General features: G+C 43.4%; 1 protein-coding gene across 5 annotated transcripts in view; it reads left to right on the top strand.

Annotated features, from left to right (window-relative positions):
* The window catches only part of LOC133488552 (intraflagellar transport protein 20 homolog), a 75,036-nt gene that overhangs the window by 37,069 nt on the left and 21,247 nt on the right, over nucleotides 1–16,720 (top strand). For 4 of the 5 annotated variants that reach the window (XR_009791684.1, XM_061796533.1, XM_061796532.1 and 1 more), the window contains 3 exons: nucleotides 1,125–1,262; nucleotides 1,343–1,428; nucleotides 1,514–1,617. Coding sequence is in view for 3 of the 5 variants with exons in the window: in XM_061796533.1 (XP_061652517.1) it covers nucleotides 1,136–1,262; nucleotides 1,343–1,428; nucleotides 1,514–1,617 (317 nt within the window). In the remaining 2 variants the exon portion in view is untranslated. Of the gene's footprint in view, nucleotides 1–661; nucleotides 795–1,124; nucleotides 1,263–1,342; nucleotides 1,429–1,513; nucleotides 1,618–16,720 lie in introns of those variants that run through there. The other variant, XR_009791683.1, reaches the window with a different exon arrangement.

Below are 16,720 nucleotides of genomic sequence, written 5' to 3'. Positions count from 1 at the left end.
TACTTGCATGATCGTTCATGCAACTGAGCTAGCTGCTAATGCTAACGTAAACAAGACTCGTGAAGCACTTTCTACCTCGTCCGCAATCAGAAAACTACAATCTAGTTGTCTCCCTGCCCTGTTCACGGAGTACGTTTAGCTGGAGGGGTAACTTCTTCCCAACCCGTCCTTGCATGGTAAATAAGTAGAACGGCGTGATTCTCTTTTTAGCCTCCAATTGGGATATTGATTGTGCATTCCCGTAATTCATTGCGTAATAAAGATGCTTATCTTTGTTGTTAATGTGTTTTCATGTTACCAGTAGTTTGTTGAACATGTGCCTTACCTGTCAGATTTACGGTTATGATGATGTTGAACTTTTATGCTTTTACTGTCATTATCCAACTTGGACTGTAGGTTGTGTCATAAAGTGACCTCCCAGTCAATTCAATTGGATATTTATAGCAATAGGGCTTTGCATTTTAATAGCAAATATATTTTTTTTAGATTATAGGGATGTTATGACAAAATAGTCTATATTCTTTTATTATATTATCCCATAGTTCCTGTTATTTTTATGATTTCAATAGTTCTTTGTTCTTGTGTGACTCTTTCAAATGGACCTAGTCGCTGAATTGTTTTTTTCCTGCCTTCCCTCATCCTGTCTCAATGGCTCTACCAGCCTCCCTTTTCTCTCAAGGACAAGATAACTGTGTGAAAAGGCCTTTCTTACTTGACTCACTCCCATTTGAGTTTAACTGTGCGTTGCGCTTCCGTGTTGTTCAGAGACGGGGAGAAGCGCAAAGCAACTGCAGGTTCATCTCTGACTGTCTCTTTGCAAAGATTTCATTAAAATGACAAAAGACAAGATTGTTTCCTGATTTAATTCCAAAATATTGGACAAGACTGTGTGGTGGTCATGTTTCTTGTCATAACAACACCCCGTTTTAGCTGTTTTATATTGGTAATGAAAGTCATTCTGTCCAAAACTGAAAATATACTTTTCGGCCATCTTTGTCCGAAATATTTCAGTGGCTGAAATCTAGGTGCATTACTAGTTTAAACCCCAACAATAACTTACACCGTCACTTGATGGACAGTCTTATTTCACATATCATTTTACTTCACTGTGTTGTTTATGTTAGGCCCCTTTGCTATGGCTCAAGACTTAATAGAAGAGGGAGGCATTTTTTTTGACGAACTCAGCAAACTACGAGCACTAGAACCAGATGTCAGCCAAAAGACCTCAGAACTCAAGGATGACTGCAGAGAATTTGTCGACAGTAAGAACTGTTTTGTTCTTGACACAAATGTTGATTAATTCCCCCATCCACTGAAAACATTAATATTCCATCTTTTACAGAAATTGGACAGTTTCAGGAAAAAGTTGGATGTCTAATTGAGCTTGTTGATCAGTTGTCAAAAGAGACGGAGACAGAAAAGTTCAAGGTAAAGTTGTGCCTTTTTTTCCTCTTGATGTAGACCGCCATCAACTCTGCAAGTGCCACTGGTGTCATGGAATCTCTAATTTTAGGCCATTGGAGCAAGAAACCTGCTGAAGTTGGTGGCAAAGCAAAGAGAGACACTGCAGCAGCAGCTTCAAGCTCTCATTGCAGAGAAGAAGACGCAACTTGAAAGGTAAATGACAAGTAATACTTCATATTAGAACAAAATCACTAGCATAAGTAGTTCTGAGCAAGGTTATTATAGTCATGGGTGCACATAATTTCCCCCCGGTTCTCAGAAGAGCATAAGAGATTGTTGCAGTGGTCAATAAGGGCGCTACAGGCACCGCCCTACGGGTCAGTAGTAGTCTAATAATGAAAATGAAATATTATAATAAAAATACTACAAATTACATTATTGATTTTTAGATGAGTAGGGTAAGTAGTATACTGTTAATTAGTCAAATTCATTTGTGTACATTGCCATTGTCTCATGATGTCACTTCCAGTTTGGGCGCTTAGCCCATCCATCCATCCATCCATTTTCTGAGCCGCTTCTCCTCACTAGGGTCGCGGGCGTGCTGGAGCCTATCCCAGCTGTCATCGGGCAGGAGGCGGGGTACACCCTGAACTGGTTGCCAGCCAATCGCAGGGCACATAGAAACTAACAACCATTCGCACTCACAGTCATGCCTACGGGCAATTTAGAGTCTCCAATTAATGCATGTTTTTGGGATGTGGGAGGAAACCGGAGTGCCCGGAGAAAACCCACGCAGGCACGGGGAGAACATGCAAACTCCACACAGGCGGGGACGGGGATTGAACCCCGCACCTCAGAACTGTGAGGCTGACGCTCTAACCAGTCGGCCACCGTGCCTGGCGCTTAGCCATTGTGCTCAAATGTTTACGGTGTTGTTAAACCGGGACACACGGGGTGTGGTCATGTACAAGGCATAAGATATTGTCGAGGTACTGCTTTAAATTCCAGCACCTGCAGCCAAAAAGTTCAATATTACCGATAAAGAGTGACTGTTAAAGGGACACTGTAGAACATTTTCAGTTGTTTACTGGCCAAAAGCGATGTCTGTGTTCATATATGTGTTACCATTGGTGTATAATGATCTCTGCTAATAATGTGATACATTCTCATAAGCAAAGAATTTGATTTATATATACTGTACAAAAGAGTGGTGACCCAGTAGGGGAGCGCCATGACAGTCTGGTATCTCGAAACGACAGCCGCCATATGGGACAAGCAGCACCAAATGCGGGATAACAACACTGTTCCCTGTGATTAAGTGCAGAGATTGGGACACTGGAGGAGAAGATGAGCTTATTACCATAACCTGGCAAATCTGCACTACTGTAGCAGCATAATGGAGGATCATGGATATGCAATGGAGACAGTTAACACCATCAATGAGAAAGCGAAAAAAGCAACTTAAGCAGCAGAACATTCAAAAGAAGAAAAACATTGGGCTAACCGCCCCAGGTGGAAGGAGCTCATTACAGAAAAGGATTTTAAAAGGGACGCTGAAGTTGCCAGCTTTGTCCTCAAAAAGGATTTGGAAATGTGTTGACATGCCGCGTTGCATCACCATTTCGGGCAGTATGGGTCTCTTGTTTACAACTGAAGACGTGCTTGGTCGCAGTTTTGCTTATTACCTTCATATTTTGCCATTCGAATTTAAGTATGGTGAGACGTTACTCTGTTACATGGTGCGGCAGCTCGTCACATGATCGTAAAAGGGAAAAAATCGACAACGGACTACATTTTTACGGCTTTCCTAATTGGCAGTGGCAAGAAAGAGGGAATAGAGGAAGATACAGTCAACAAGATTAATTTTCACCGTGTCCACCGATTGGGAGGCCCTCGTCCAGGAAATCGACCACGTCCCATCATTGCAAAATTTTAACACTTTCAGTAAAAAGTGTTTGTAAAATCCAAAGGTCGGGACCTCAAAGGGACTTCGTTTGGACTGAACGACCAGTTCCCCAAGGAAATCAACGGAAGGCGTACAATTGTGTACCCTTTGATGAAGGGTTACCGCGACAAAGGCAAACGAGCGTGGTGAGTTGTCGACAAGCAATATGTCGACGGCCAACTGTTTCGTGATGCCAACGTCACGCCCTGGCTCTTCTAGATAAGTACTTCTTGTGATCTGTTGTCGTTATGAATTGTCAAAAGTGTATTGTATTTTGTTTTATTCTTTCCACTTTTGCTTAGATAAACAAAAACGGAATCACGCATGCCACCAGCATGAATCTATACTCCTATCTCTCTGCTTTCCTGCTCTGCTTGTTTCCACACACACTAAACACACAAGACGCTCAAAACTCATCTTGCGCACCACAAACCACCACTGCACACCATATTATGTTCAGTGTTTGTTCGTTGCCCTTTTGTGTACCCTGGCTTTGCAGAATCAGAATCAGAATCATCTTTATTTTCCAAGTATGTCCAGAAAACACACAAGGAATTTGTCTCCAGTAGTTGGAACCGCCCTAGTACAACAACAGTCAGTCATTTGACAGAGAACACTTTTGAGACATAAAGACATTGATAAAAAACAATCACTGAGCAATAAGGGGTTAATAGTTATCTGGTAATGCCAGTACATTTATTTATTTTTTTTGACAATTGTGCAAAAGATGCAGAGTCCTCTAGCACTTACAGCAGTTCGAATGACTAATATTGCAATAGTGCGGTGCAATGACCATTGTGCAAAGGTCGCCGAGACTTCAAGGAGCATATGCAGTTTAAAGTGACGAGTAGCGCGATAATCTGGTACAATGTTGGTTGTGCAAATGTTGCAGATACTCCTCAATCATTGTGCAAATGGAGCAGATGCTACTCTGGCATGAGTGGCCAGTATTGGTCAACAACAGATATGCAAATAGTGCAGCGTGGCGACACTACTACAGTGAGTGCACGAGTAATATATAATTGGCCCCACAGAAATGTGAAATGAACTCAAGTCAAACAATTGCCAGCATGTTTTAATGGAATTGTAGGTTAGCTGTTTAAGAAGTGATTGCAAGAGGGAAGAAGCTGTTGGAATGTCTGCTAGTTCTAGTTTGCATTGATCGGTAGCGCCTACCTGAGGGAAGGAGCTCGAAGAGCTGGTGATCGGGATGCGGAGGGTCAGAGAGGATTTTCATGCTCTTGTCTTAGTTCTAGCAGCGTGCAAGTCCTCAAGGGTGGGTAAGTGGGTACCGACAATCCTTTCAGCAGTTTTGATTGTCCGTTGCAGTCGGAGTTTGTCCTTTTTTGTAGCAGCACCAAACCAGACTGTGATGGAAGAACACAGGACTGATTCGATGACCGCTGTGTACAACTGCCTCAGCATTTTGATTTTGATTCTTTCGTGAGGAAGGAATGGGATGAGTTTGTGAAATTCAACGACTCCCTAACCATATCCCCATCTCTGTTGTGGGAAACCGGGAAAGCTGTTTTGTGAGGTTGAATCATATCATATTCTTTGTATAAGAAAAGAACAAGAACAAAAATTGAAAAAAAGGAATTGAGGAAAAAATTAAACACCTCACAGAAGAATATGCAATTAATCCGACAGATCCGCTTAGAAACCGACTTCAAAAGGCAAAACATCAATTAGACGTTATCAAAAAGAACTGATTTTCGACAACAGTTAAGATACACTAACTTTGAGTAGAATAACAAATCGGGAAAATTCCTTGCGAACCAACTTCAGCGCAATAAAGAAAAGTCATTAATTACAGGCATTCAAGATTCAAACGGCAACTGTACACAGTCACCGCTAGAAATAAATGAATTTGTTTGCAATTTTTATAGCAGTTTATACGCTTCTTCGAACAACCCAGATCAAAAAGAAATTGAAACTTTTATTAAGGATCTAAACATCCCTCAATTAAATACACAAATTAAAGACAGCCTTGATGTTCCTTTAACCATCACAGAATTACATAACGCATTAAAAAATATCCAATCGGGACAGGCGCCTGGCCCGGACGGAATCCCTGTTGAATTCATTAAACATTTTTGGCCAATACTAGCACCTTTTAGAACAGTCAAGGAGATATACGATAAAGGTAGAGTTAGTAGCCATATTAACACAGCTTCAGGTAAAGACCCCACTCTCCCGGCGAATTATCGGCCCTTATCACAGATTAATGTAGATATCAAGATCTCGAAAGCCCTCCCAGCGAGATTTGAAAAGGTACTTCCGTCGATAATCCACTATGACCAAGACAGGGTTCATTAAAGGTAGAAGTTCCACAAATAATGTCAGACGTCTGTTGATTTAAAACTCTAAACGCAATCATCATATCACTTGACGCAGAGAAAGCTTTCGATAAAGTTAACCGGGTTTTCCTGTTTGCAGTACTTCGCAAATTTGGCTTTGGAGATTCATTTATACATTGGATAGCAACATTATACAATTCGCGACAGTCACCACAAATAGGATTACTTCACAAAGTTTTACATTACAAAGAAAAACCAGACAAGGATTTCCACTCTCACCAATGCTATTTGCAATATTTATCCAACCTCTAGCTGCCGCTATTCGTCAGAATGCTAATATTAAAGGTATCTGCTCACTAGTGACAGAACACAAAATCAATCTATATGCTGATGATATTCTTCTTTACTACAGGAACCCAAGTATTCTCTTCAGGCAGTCTTCAATCTCATTAAAACATTTTCATAAATATCAGACTACTCTATTAACTGTACAAAATCAACAATACTCCCAATAACCGCAAACTCATGGACTCCTGCAGATCAAATCCCAGATTACCCTATTCCTATAGGAAACATTTAAGTATTTAGGTATCAATATTTCATCAAAACTCACAGAGCTAACCAATCTAAATTACACATCACTTCTGGAAAAAAATCTCAGCTGACTTAAGACGCAGGAGTAACTTGCCTATATCATGACTGGGAAGAATAGCTACAATAAAAATGAAAAACCTTACCTCAAATAAATTATTTATTTTCAATAATTCCAGTTAAGACCACATTTAAATGGTTTCAAACCTTAGATTCTGCTGGAATAAATCTTTATTCCAAAAAAATAAGAAAAATATAATGTCTATCCACTCTTCAGAGAAGTAAACAGGAGGGAGGCCTAAATGCTCCCAACTTTAAACACTATTATTGAGCTAACCAATTAAAATACCTCATCAAATGGTTACACAACAATGAGGAGTGGGATTCTATACTAGAATTGCAACAAATGGACTGCAACAACATCAAACTTTCAAACCTCCCATTTATTTCTACTAGTCTTTAACGGCATAAATGCTTTAAGAATCCAATAATTGCATCCACCTTAATAGCTAGGTGGCACAATTTAGAATCTACAGGATCTCAATTAGCTCCCAGTATGCTCTCCCCGATCTGTCATAATCCATATTTCGAAATTAATAATATACCCCTTACCATCCATCTATCTTCTGCTGCGTATCCGAGGTCGGGTCGCGGGGGCAGTAGCTTTAGCAGTGACGCCCAGACTTCCCTTTCCCCAGCCACTTCATCCATCTCTTCCGGGGGGATCCCGAGGCGTTCCCAGGCCAGCCGAAGGATGTAGTCTCTCCAGCGTGTCCTGGGTTGTCCCCGGGGTCTCCTCCCAGTGGGATGTGCCCGGAACACCTCACCAGGAAGGCGTCCGGGAGGCATCCGAATCAGATGCCCCAGCCACCTCATCTAGCTCCTCTCGATGTGAAGGAGCAATGGCTCTACTCTGAGATCCTCCCGGATGACCGAGCTTCTCACCCTATCTCTAAGGGAGAGCCCGGACACCCTGCGGAGGAAACTCATTTCGGCCGCTTGTATCCGGGATCTCGTTCTTTCGGTCACGACCCACAGCTCGTGACCATAGGTGAGGGTAGGAATGTAGATTCTCATCCCATCCCAGATTCTCATCCCAGCCGCTTCACACTCGGCTGTGAACTGCTCCAATGAGAGTTGGAGGTCAAGGTTTGATGAAGCCAACAGAACCACATCATCTGCAAAAAGCAGAGATGCAATACTGAGGCCACCAAACCGTACCCCCTCTGCGCCTCGGCTGCGCCTAGAAATTCTGTCCATAAAATTTATGAACAGAATTGGTGACAAAGGGCAGCCTTGGCGGAGTCCAACCCTCACCGGAAACGAGTCCGACTTATTGCCGGATATGCGGACCAAACTCTGACTCCTGTCGTACAGCCGGACAGCCTGTGTCAGGGGGTTCGGTACCCCATACTCCCGAAGCACCCGCCACAGGATCCCCCGAGGGACACGCTCGAACGCCTTCTCCAAGTCCACAAAACACATGTCGACTGGTTGGGCGAACTCCCATGAACCCTCGAGGACCCTGCCAAGGGTGTAGAGCTGGTCCACTGTTCCACGGCCAGGACGAAAACCACACTGCTCCTCCTGAATCTGGGATTCAGCTTCCCGACGAACCCTCCTCTCCAGCACCCCTGAATAGACCTTACCAGGGAGGCTGAGGAGTGTGATCCCCCCGTAGATGGAACACACCCTCCGGTCCCCCTTCTTAAAAAGGGGGACCACCACCCCAGTCTGCCAATCCAGACGCACTGTCCCCGATGTCCACGCGATGTTGCAGAGGCGTGTCAACCAGGACAGCCCGACAACATCCAGACCCTTGAGGAACTGCGGGCGAATCTCATCCACCCCCGGGGCCCTGCCACCGAGAAGCTTTTTAACCACCTCGGTGACCTCAACCCCAGAGATAGGAGACCCCGCCTCAGAGAACCCAGACTCTGCTCGCTCATGGGAAGGCGTGTCGGTGGAATTGAGGAGGTCTTCGAAGTATTCTCCCCACCAGCTCACAACGTCCCGAGTCGAGGTCAGCAGCGCCCCATCCCCACTATACACAGTGTTGATGGTGCACTGAATATATGCTGAGGTGGGTAGTAACATGCGACATTTTACTCAAGTAACATTTTCCATAAACTGTACTTGTCAGAGTACTTTAAATGACCATACTTTTTACTTTTACTTGAGTATTTATTTGAAGAAGGATAGATACTTTTACTCCCTTACAATGATCGACATGCCATTCGCTCCTTTTATTTATTCATTCTTGCGTGTGTGTGTCTGTTTTTAGACTCCATCTTCGACTTCCACATAGCGGGCCCGTTGCGCCAATCAAACGGGATCACTGTCATTTGACTCCAATTCACCAATCAGACGACACAAGGCAGTCACATGACCGGACAAGTAGCCTTTCACGAGCCATCCATCCATCCATTTTATGAGCCGCTTCTCCTCACTAGGGTTGCGGGCGTGCTGGAGCCTATCCCAGCTATCATCGGGCAGGAGGCGGGGTACACCCTGAACTGGTTGCCAGCCAATCGCAAGGCACATACAAACAAACAACCATTCGCACTCACATTCACACCTACAGGCAATTTAGAGTCTTCAATTAACCTACCATGCATGTTTTTGTGGGAGGAAACCGGAGTGCCCGGAAAACTCACGCAAGCACGGGGAGAACATGCAAACTCCACACAGGCGGGGCCGGGGATTGAACGACGGTCCTCAGAACTGTGAGGCAGATGCTCTAACCAGTCGTGCACCGTGCCGCCTAGCCTTTACGAGTCAATCAAAATTACTAATTTTTCACCAATCAGATGACCGCACACACAGCCTTCGTGAGCCAATCAAAATGACTAATTTTTGGGGGGGAAACAGTCGCGCGGCTGTTTTTTGATGGGCACGGCAGTTCTTTTGAGTTTACTGACTCATGTGAATCAGTTCATTAAAAAGATTCGTTTCGCCAAATCGTTCAGTTCTTTTTCACAAAATCATTCAAGTGCTTCCTCATTCAGTTACTGATCCATCCCTTAGGTTCACGGTCACTCAACACGTTCACCGAAGGACTATGTTGTTGTCATGTATTGTAAACTAGCAAAGGCGGGGAGATTATTTCATAAAAAAAATCTTTCTTGCGCTCTCAGCAAGCTGTTGAACACCCGACTTCGGTTGTGAGTCGTGAACATGCGTGCAGCAGGCTCAGCGACCGACCATCCTTCGGTGTCCTCTGACGTCCAGCTCGGCTCTCGCCGGCCGGCGTGACTTTTCTGCATTCCACCGCGGTGGACAGCATCGCTGACACCAGCCCCCGCCAGCCGGGCTTTCTGCTCACTCACCGTACTGTTGTTGTCATCTGATTAGTGGAACGCGTCTTTGAGTGAAAAGCGCTATATAAGTTTCATGTATTATTATTATTATTATTATGAAATAAAAAGCTTTAATAATCACATTAGACACACGGAGGGAATGATACTTATCTGTACGTATATATATTTCTTGTTAATTTACATTTATTTTAAATGTGTGCTTGTTTTCATGTGCTTGACTGACAAAACATTAGCCGTTAGCTTGAAGAAACGGCTGCTAGTGAAAGCTATCCCCGCGAGGACGTCAGGACTTGCGGTTAAAATCACTCGAGTACGTTCACTGCGTAGTACGTCGTTCCTTGTGCAAAGGAATCACTCATCCTACTCGTACATCTCTCCTTCGCGGCTCACAAATGAAGAAGTTCAACGAACTAATCACTCTTCAGTTCCTCAGTACACCAGTTCACTGAACGAATCACTCAGTTCACTTAAGTCCCTACCCTGAACTAATCACTCTTCAGTTCTTCAGTTCCTCAGTAAACCAGTTCACTGAACGAATCACTCAGTTCACTTACGTCCCTCCCCGCCTGCTCGGCGCTGCCGGACGCTGGCTGCTCATTGGTCATTCTCCGAAGTGAGTGACAATGCTGGTGAATTGCAAATCACATGGCAGTACGTTTAATGAAGTCCCGCCCCCGACTGCACGCTGGCTGCTCATTGGTCATTCGCCGAAGATTCAGAAGTGAGCGACACAACGCTTTAACAGTTCCGTTTCCTCTCCCAGCCGACTCGCTCGCCTCACGGCGGCCAAGCTAAAGGAAAGAATCATTTCATAAACCGATTCGGTTCAGTTCGTTCACTAAAAAGATTTGTTCTTCTGAACGAAACGTACGCGAACGTAACAACACGAGCGACTGTTTATTTTACAGACTCCAAAAAACAACAGCTTTATCATGCAGCTCTTAAATTGTGACTGCCCAAACTTGGATTTTTCAGCCCACGTTTAACTTGAGAAAACACCTTGCGGTATGTTGCAGACGTTTCTTTTGTTATTTTGACAGTGGATATGGCAACATTAGCACTATCCCGATGGTGTCACACACGCACACACAATCACTCAGTCTGTTCAGCAAACAGCTCCTTCATGAAGTCATTTAAGCGATTAAACCAAATAGCGTTTCTGTAGGGCCCAATGTATGTGTTGTTGGTTTTTGGGCAGTTAAGAATTGAAATGGTGGCAGGTGTGTGTCGACTCCCATATATTAGTTTTTTATTTCATTTTATTTGATGATCATGCTCTGATTAAAAAATAATAATAATAAAATCAGAAGTTACTCACAAGTTACTCTTTACTTGAGTAGTTTTTTCATTGAGTACTTTCTTACTCTTACTCAAGTAAATATTTGGATGGGTTCATATTTCTATGAACCCATAGATCACCGTGCGTGACTCCCAGAGATGCAGTCGTGAGATGGGAGAAAGTTCTAGAAAGTCAGCCGTCACTGCCGCCCTCCGCCAGTCAGGGATTTATGGCATAGTGGCCCAACGGAAGCCTCTCCTCAGTGGAAAACACATGAAAGCCCGCATGGAGTTTGCTAAAAAACACCTGAAGGACTCCAAGATGGTGGGAAATAAGATTCTCTGGTCTGATGAGACCAAGATAGAAATTGTTGGCCTTAATTCTAAGTGGCATGTGGGGAGAAAACCAGGCACTGCTCATCACTTGTCCAATAGAGTCCCAACAGTGAAGCAAGGTGGTGGCAGCATCATGCTGTGGGTGTGCTTTGCAGGGACAGGGAGACAGGTTGCAATCTAAGAAAAGATGAATGCGGCCAAGTACAGGGATATCCTGGACGAAAACCTTCTCCAGAGTGCTCAGAACCTCAGACTGGGCCGAAGGTTCACCTTAAAAAAAGACAATGACCCTTAGCACACAGCTAAAATACCAAAGGAGTGGCTTCAGAACAACTCCGTGACTGTTTTTGACTCGCCCAGCCAGAGCCCTGACAAACCCAATTGAGCATCTCTGGCGAGACCTGAAAATGGCTGTCCACCATCTAATCCGACAGAACTGGAGAGGATCTGCAAGGAGGAATGGCAGATGATCCCCAAATCCAGGTGCGAAAACTTGTTGCATCATTCCCAAAAAGACTCATGGCTGTATTAGCTCAAAAGGGTGCTTCGACTAAATACTGAGCAAAGGGTCTGAATACTGTGATATTTCAGTTTGTCTTTTTTAATAAATCTGCAAAAATTTCAACAGTTCTGTTTTTTTTCTGTCGATATGGGGTGCTGTGTGTACATTAATGTGGAAAAAAAATTACTTAAATGATTTTAGCAAATGGCTGCAATATAAAAAAGAGTGACAAATATAAGGGGGTCTGAATACTTTCCGTACCCACTGTATGTTACGGTAAATTACTTATATAGCCTGTATTCATTTATTGTTTCTAAGCAGGTGGCCTGTTTTCCGTACCCACTGTATGTACACGTATATACACACACATATGTCTCATACATCCTCTCGTAGGTTCCCATGCCATCGAGGTGTTCTAGGATGAAGTGCAGTTCCATGTTGACTGCATCATCCACAGACCTGTTTGCTCGGTAGGCAAACTGCAGCGGGTCTAGCAGGGGACCTGTGACGCTCTTGAGGTTGTCCAGCATGAGGTGTTCAAAGGACTTCATGACCACAGATGTCAGGGCGACAGGCCTGTAGTCATTCAGACCTGAGATTACAGGTTTCTTGGGGACTGGGATGATGGTGGAGCGTTTGAAACAGGATGGTACTTCACACAGTTCCAGAGATCTATTGAAGATCTGTGTGAAGACTGGAGCGAGCTGGTCCGCGCAGACTTTGAGGACAAGGTCTGGGCCTGCCGCTTTGTTGTTCTTCTGTTGTATGAAGATGCATCTCACATCCTGTTCGTGGATGGTCAACGTAGAAATCAGAGGTGTGATGGTGGTCGGTGGTGCGGCTGGGTGGGTGTGGGATGTGAAAGCGTCCTTTTCAAATCTGCAGTAGAAGGTGTTAAAGTCGATGGCTAGTCTTTTATTGTTCTCAGCTTGGGGGGATCGTCGCTTGTAATTGCTTAGCCATTGTAATCCATTCCAAACTGATTTAGAGTCATTAGCGGAAAACTGTTTTTCTAACTTTACTGCATAGTTTCTCTTTGCAATGTTAATTTCTGGTTTCTAGCATGATTATACAGGACCCTATCCCCTCTTCGATATGCACCCTCTTTAGCCTGGCGAAGTTGCTTAAGTTTGGCAGTGAACCACAGTTTGCTGTTATTGAACATGCAAAATGACTTTGTTGGTACACACACCTTTTCACAGAAACTGATATAGGATGCGACAGTGTCCATATATTCATCCAGGCTGCCAGCTGTATTTTCAAAGACACTCCAGTCTGTGCAGTCTAGACAGTTTGCTTCGTTGGTCCACTTTTTCACTGTTGCACATTTAAGTTCTTTCCTGTATGTTGGTATTAAGTGAATTAAGCAGTGATCAGACGGGCTCAGAGCTGCACAAGGTATAGCACGGTATGCGTTATTGAGCATTCTATAGCAGTGGTCTAAATTGTTATTTTCCCTGGTAGGACAGTCGATGTGCTGCTTGTATTTAGGGAGTTTGTGGTTGAGTTCCACTTTGTTAAAGTCCCCAAGACTAATGAGGGGTGAGTCTGGGTTTTTTTTTTTTTTCAGTTTCGTTTACTTGTTCAGTGAGCGTTAGCTTGAGGTGGAATGTAAACACTGGCGAGAATGAAAGATGCGAACTCACGAGGTGAGTAAGAATGGCTTACAGTTCAAAAACACCGGCTCTAAATCCGGGCTGCAGTGTGTGCTGAGCTCCGTGACGTCAGTACACCATTTTTCGTTGATCTAGAAGCATATCCACCAGCCTTTTGTTTTCCCCAATAACTCCATGATGCAGTTTGCCCGGTGAAGATCGAAGCCCGGAAGCATTACGGCGCCATCGGGGACACCCTCACAATGCCAAGTCTCTGTAAAGCACAGGGCAGTGGAACGTCCGAAGTCTCTACTGGTCTTTGTCAGAGGATGAAACTCGTCCATTTTGTTGGGTAGAGAGCGTAGATTCGCAAGGTGGATCGACGGGAATGGCAATCTGTATCCTCTCTTGCGGAGCTTAACTTGGATGCCAGCGTTCTTCCCCCTTCGTCGCCAACGTCTCCATGCGCCTTAGACCACAGCCGCCCCCCGGTGAATAACAGGGGGGGGGGACTGAGCGGATTTGCGAAAGTTGGTGAAAAAAAGTCCGGGGTAGACTCCCTGATGTTTAGCAAGTCTTAAATACTGGGAGAAGTTAGTCTGGTCGGATGAGAGCACAATTGAATTGCTATAATGCACACCATATTTTGTGGAGAAATGGCACTGCACATCACCCTAAAAAGCACCATACCAACAGTGAAGTTCGGAGGTGGGAACATGATGGTGTGGGTGTGCTTTTCAGGAAATGTTACAAGTAAACTTCACAATAGAAAGAAGGATGAATGTACCGAGATGTTATTGACAAAAATCTGCTTCCATCTACGAGGATGATGAAAATGAAATGAGGGTGGACATTTCAGCAGGATAATGATCCAAAACATACTGCCAAGGAAACTCTCAATTGGTTTCAGAGGGAAAAAAAATAAAGCAGCTAGCATGGCCCAGTCACCCGACTTGAATCAAAAATCTATTGAAAGAACTGAAACTTGAGGTCCATAAAAGAACCCTACAGAACCTTCAAGATTTGAAAACTGCTTGTGTGGAGGACATTTTGTACACCAGAAAACACATTGAAAAGCAAAACTGCAAATCAGGTTTACCATAGAGACAGTCGCGAAGACTAAAGACGGCATTGGCATATATGACACAACACGCTTACGTCACCAATGCGTGGACGTGGAAGTGAAGCGTTAAACTCAGAAGCGCCAAGACAGCGGTTGCAGAATGCGATGCCAAATTGAGAAGAGAGAGAGAAAAAAAGACAAATGGCAAAAGTTTCGTTGCATTTCATAGTGAAATGCAAGGTGAGCACCTGTTAGTTGTAACACGGACCTTTCTATCCGCCACGTCGCGTTACCCGAGAGACGAAGGTGAAGCGCAAATCAGTGAGCTTAAAGTGGGTCTACTTTCCTAACATAATGTTAGCACTACAGGCTGCGAAGTGTCTCTTTTAATTATGAGTACCGGCGAATGTGGCTTTTTTTTTTTACTTTTTAAAATGTTTTTACTATGACAAGGAGAGTATAACGCAACCATAACAGTACATACAGTGTGCTTTTTGCTCAGTATAGTCAATGTGTGACAAATGGCCCAAATGATGATCCGTAAGTGGCAAAACTTTGAGTCAAGTCGGTGAAAGACGTCGCAAATGTGCCCAGAGAGGGAGAAGAGTAAAATGGATCATCATCATCAGAGAGCCTTACACAGTTGTGCTGATATGTTTGATTGCCAGGGGAGAATTTGTAAGATGTGTAAAAGTCTTCATTATGCTGTAGTATCATTATATATGTGGCATAAAAAAACATAACGATACTATTGTTTATCGTGAAAGTTTTGAGGAAAATACATTGTCCTAAAAAGATTTGCTATCGTGGCAGTCCTAAAGAAATATAATATATTGATAGAGAGAGCAATGGGTAACACAAAAATATTGTACAAAGAGGATAAAATATTAGACTAAGAGAAACAACTGTAATAAAAATCTGCAATATAGTTGAACCGTGAAGCAAGAATCGCAACATAGCGCAGGATTACTGTATCTGTATTCCGTGATAATAAGTTGTTGGTACTCATTGTTCCAGGGTTGGGACTTATTGTTTCCATGACATGTGAACTTACATAGTCACGTGTAAAATGATCGATGGTAGTGTAACTATTTCAATTACTTTCTCAAATTAATATAACTGGTACATTTTGATTACTTAATTTTGAGAAAATGTCTCAACTGTTAACCCTTTTCATATTTTCCAACCTGATAGTGTTAATTTTTTTTAGCACTACTAAAGTTGAGGAGACAATATTATAAAAGACGACATGCACAAGATTGAAATTCAGTAACTTTTGCACAATGCACTTACTGTAACATTTTACACTGCCTTCTATAAAACTTCATACTCAATCAAAGCAAATTAAATTAAGCACTTTCTCTGTAAAATCAAACTGCCAACAGAACAACACAAAGCTAAAAGATGTCCAGAGGCTATACATCAATCATGTGGATATTATCATATAAAACCGAGTTAAATGATGGCATTAATGTTCCATAAGTGAGTCAAACAATTATAAAGATGAAACTGTTCAAAACGCAATGTTTTTTTTATGTTCAAAAGTAAACTGTACGTTGAGTCTAACCTTTCCAAAAACTAATAGATTGTACCGCAAGGTGGCACTTTGAGGTAATATTTAAGGGAAGGGAGAAGAGATAGCAAGGGTGGAGGACTTGGGGTCAACAGTCCAGAGCAATGGTTAGTGTGGTAAGGAAGTGAAGAAACGGGTCCAAGCAGATTGGAACGGGTGGTGGAAGATGTCACGTGTGTTGTGTGACAGAAGAGTCTTTGCTAGGATGAAGGGCAAAGTTTATAAAACAGTGATGAGCCCAGCCATGATGTACGGATTTGAGACAGTGGCACTGAAGAGACAACAGGAAGCAGAGCTGGAGGTGGTGGAAATTAAGATGTTGAGGTTCTCTCTAGGAGTGAACAGGTTGGATAGATTAGAAATGACCTCATCAGAGAGACAGCCAAGGTTAGATGTTTTGGAGACAAAATTAGAGAGAGCAGACTTCGATGGTTTGGACATGTCCAGAGGACAGATAGTGAGTATACTGGTAGAAGGGTGATGAGGATTGAGCTGCCAGGCAAGAGAGGTAGAGGAAGACCGAAGAGAAGGTTGATGGATGTAGTGAGGGAAGACATGAGGACAGTTGGTGTGAGAGAGGAAGGTGGAGGAGCTAGGCTTACATGGAAAAGGATGACACGCTGTGGCGACCCCTAATGGGACAAGTCGAAAGGTAAAAAAAGAAGATCATAATAATTAAAAAAGTTAAAAATAAACAGAGGGCGTATTTCAAACTCCGCTGTTGCACAGCAAAACTGTTCTAGCGAAAAGGCATAAAGATCCACCGTTCTACAAGGCCATGCAGCTGAACAGGACAGGTTTAAATTTAAAAAA

The sequence above is a fragment of the Phyllopteryx taeniolatus genome, chromosome 14, assembly GCF_024500385.1.
Source record: "Phyllopteryx taeniolatus isolate TA_2022b chromosome 14, UOR_Ptae_1.2, whole genome shotgun sequence".
NCBI classification, from domain to species: Eukaryota; Metazoa; Chordata; class Actinopteri; order Syngnathiformes; family Syngnathidae; genus Phyllopteryx; species Phyllopteryx taeniolatus.
Note: the sequence above shows the minus strand (reverse complement) of the source record. Positions and strands in the feature narration are given on the sequence as shown.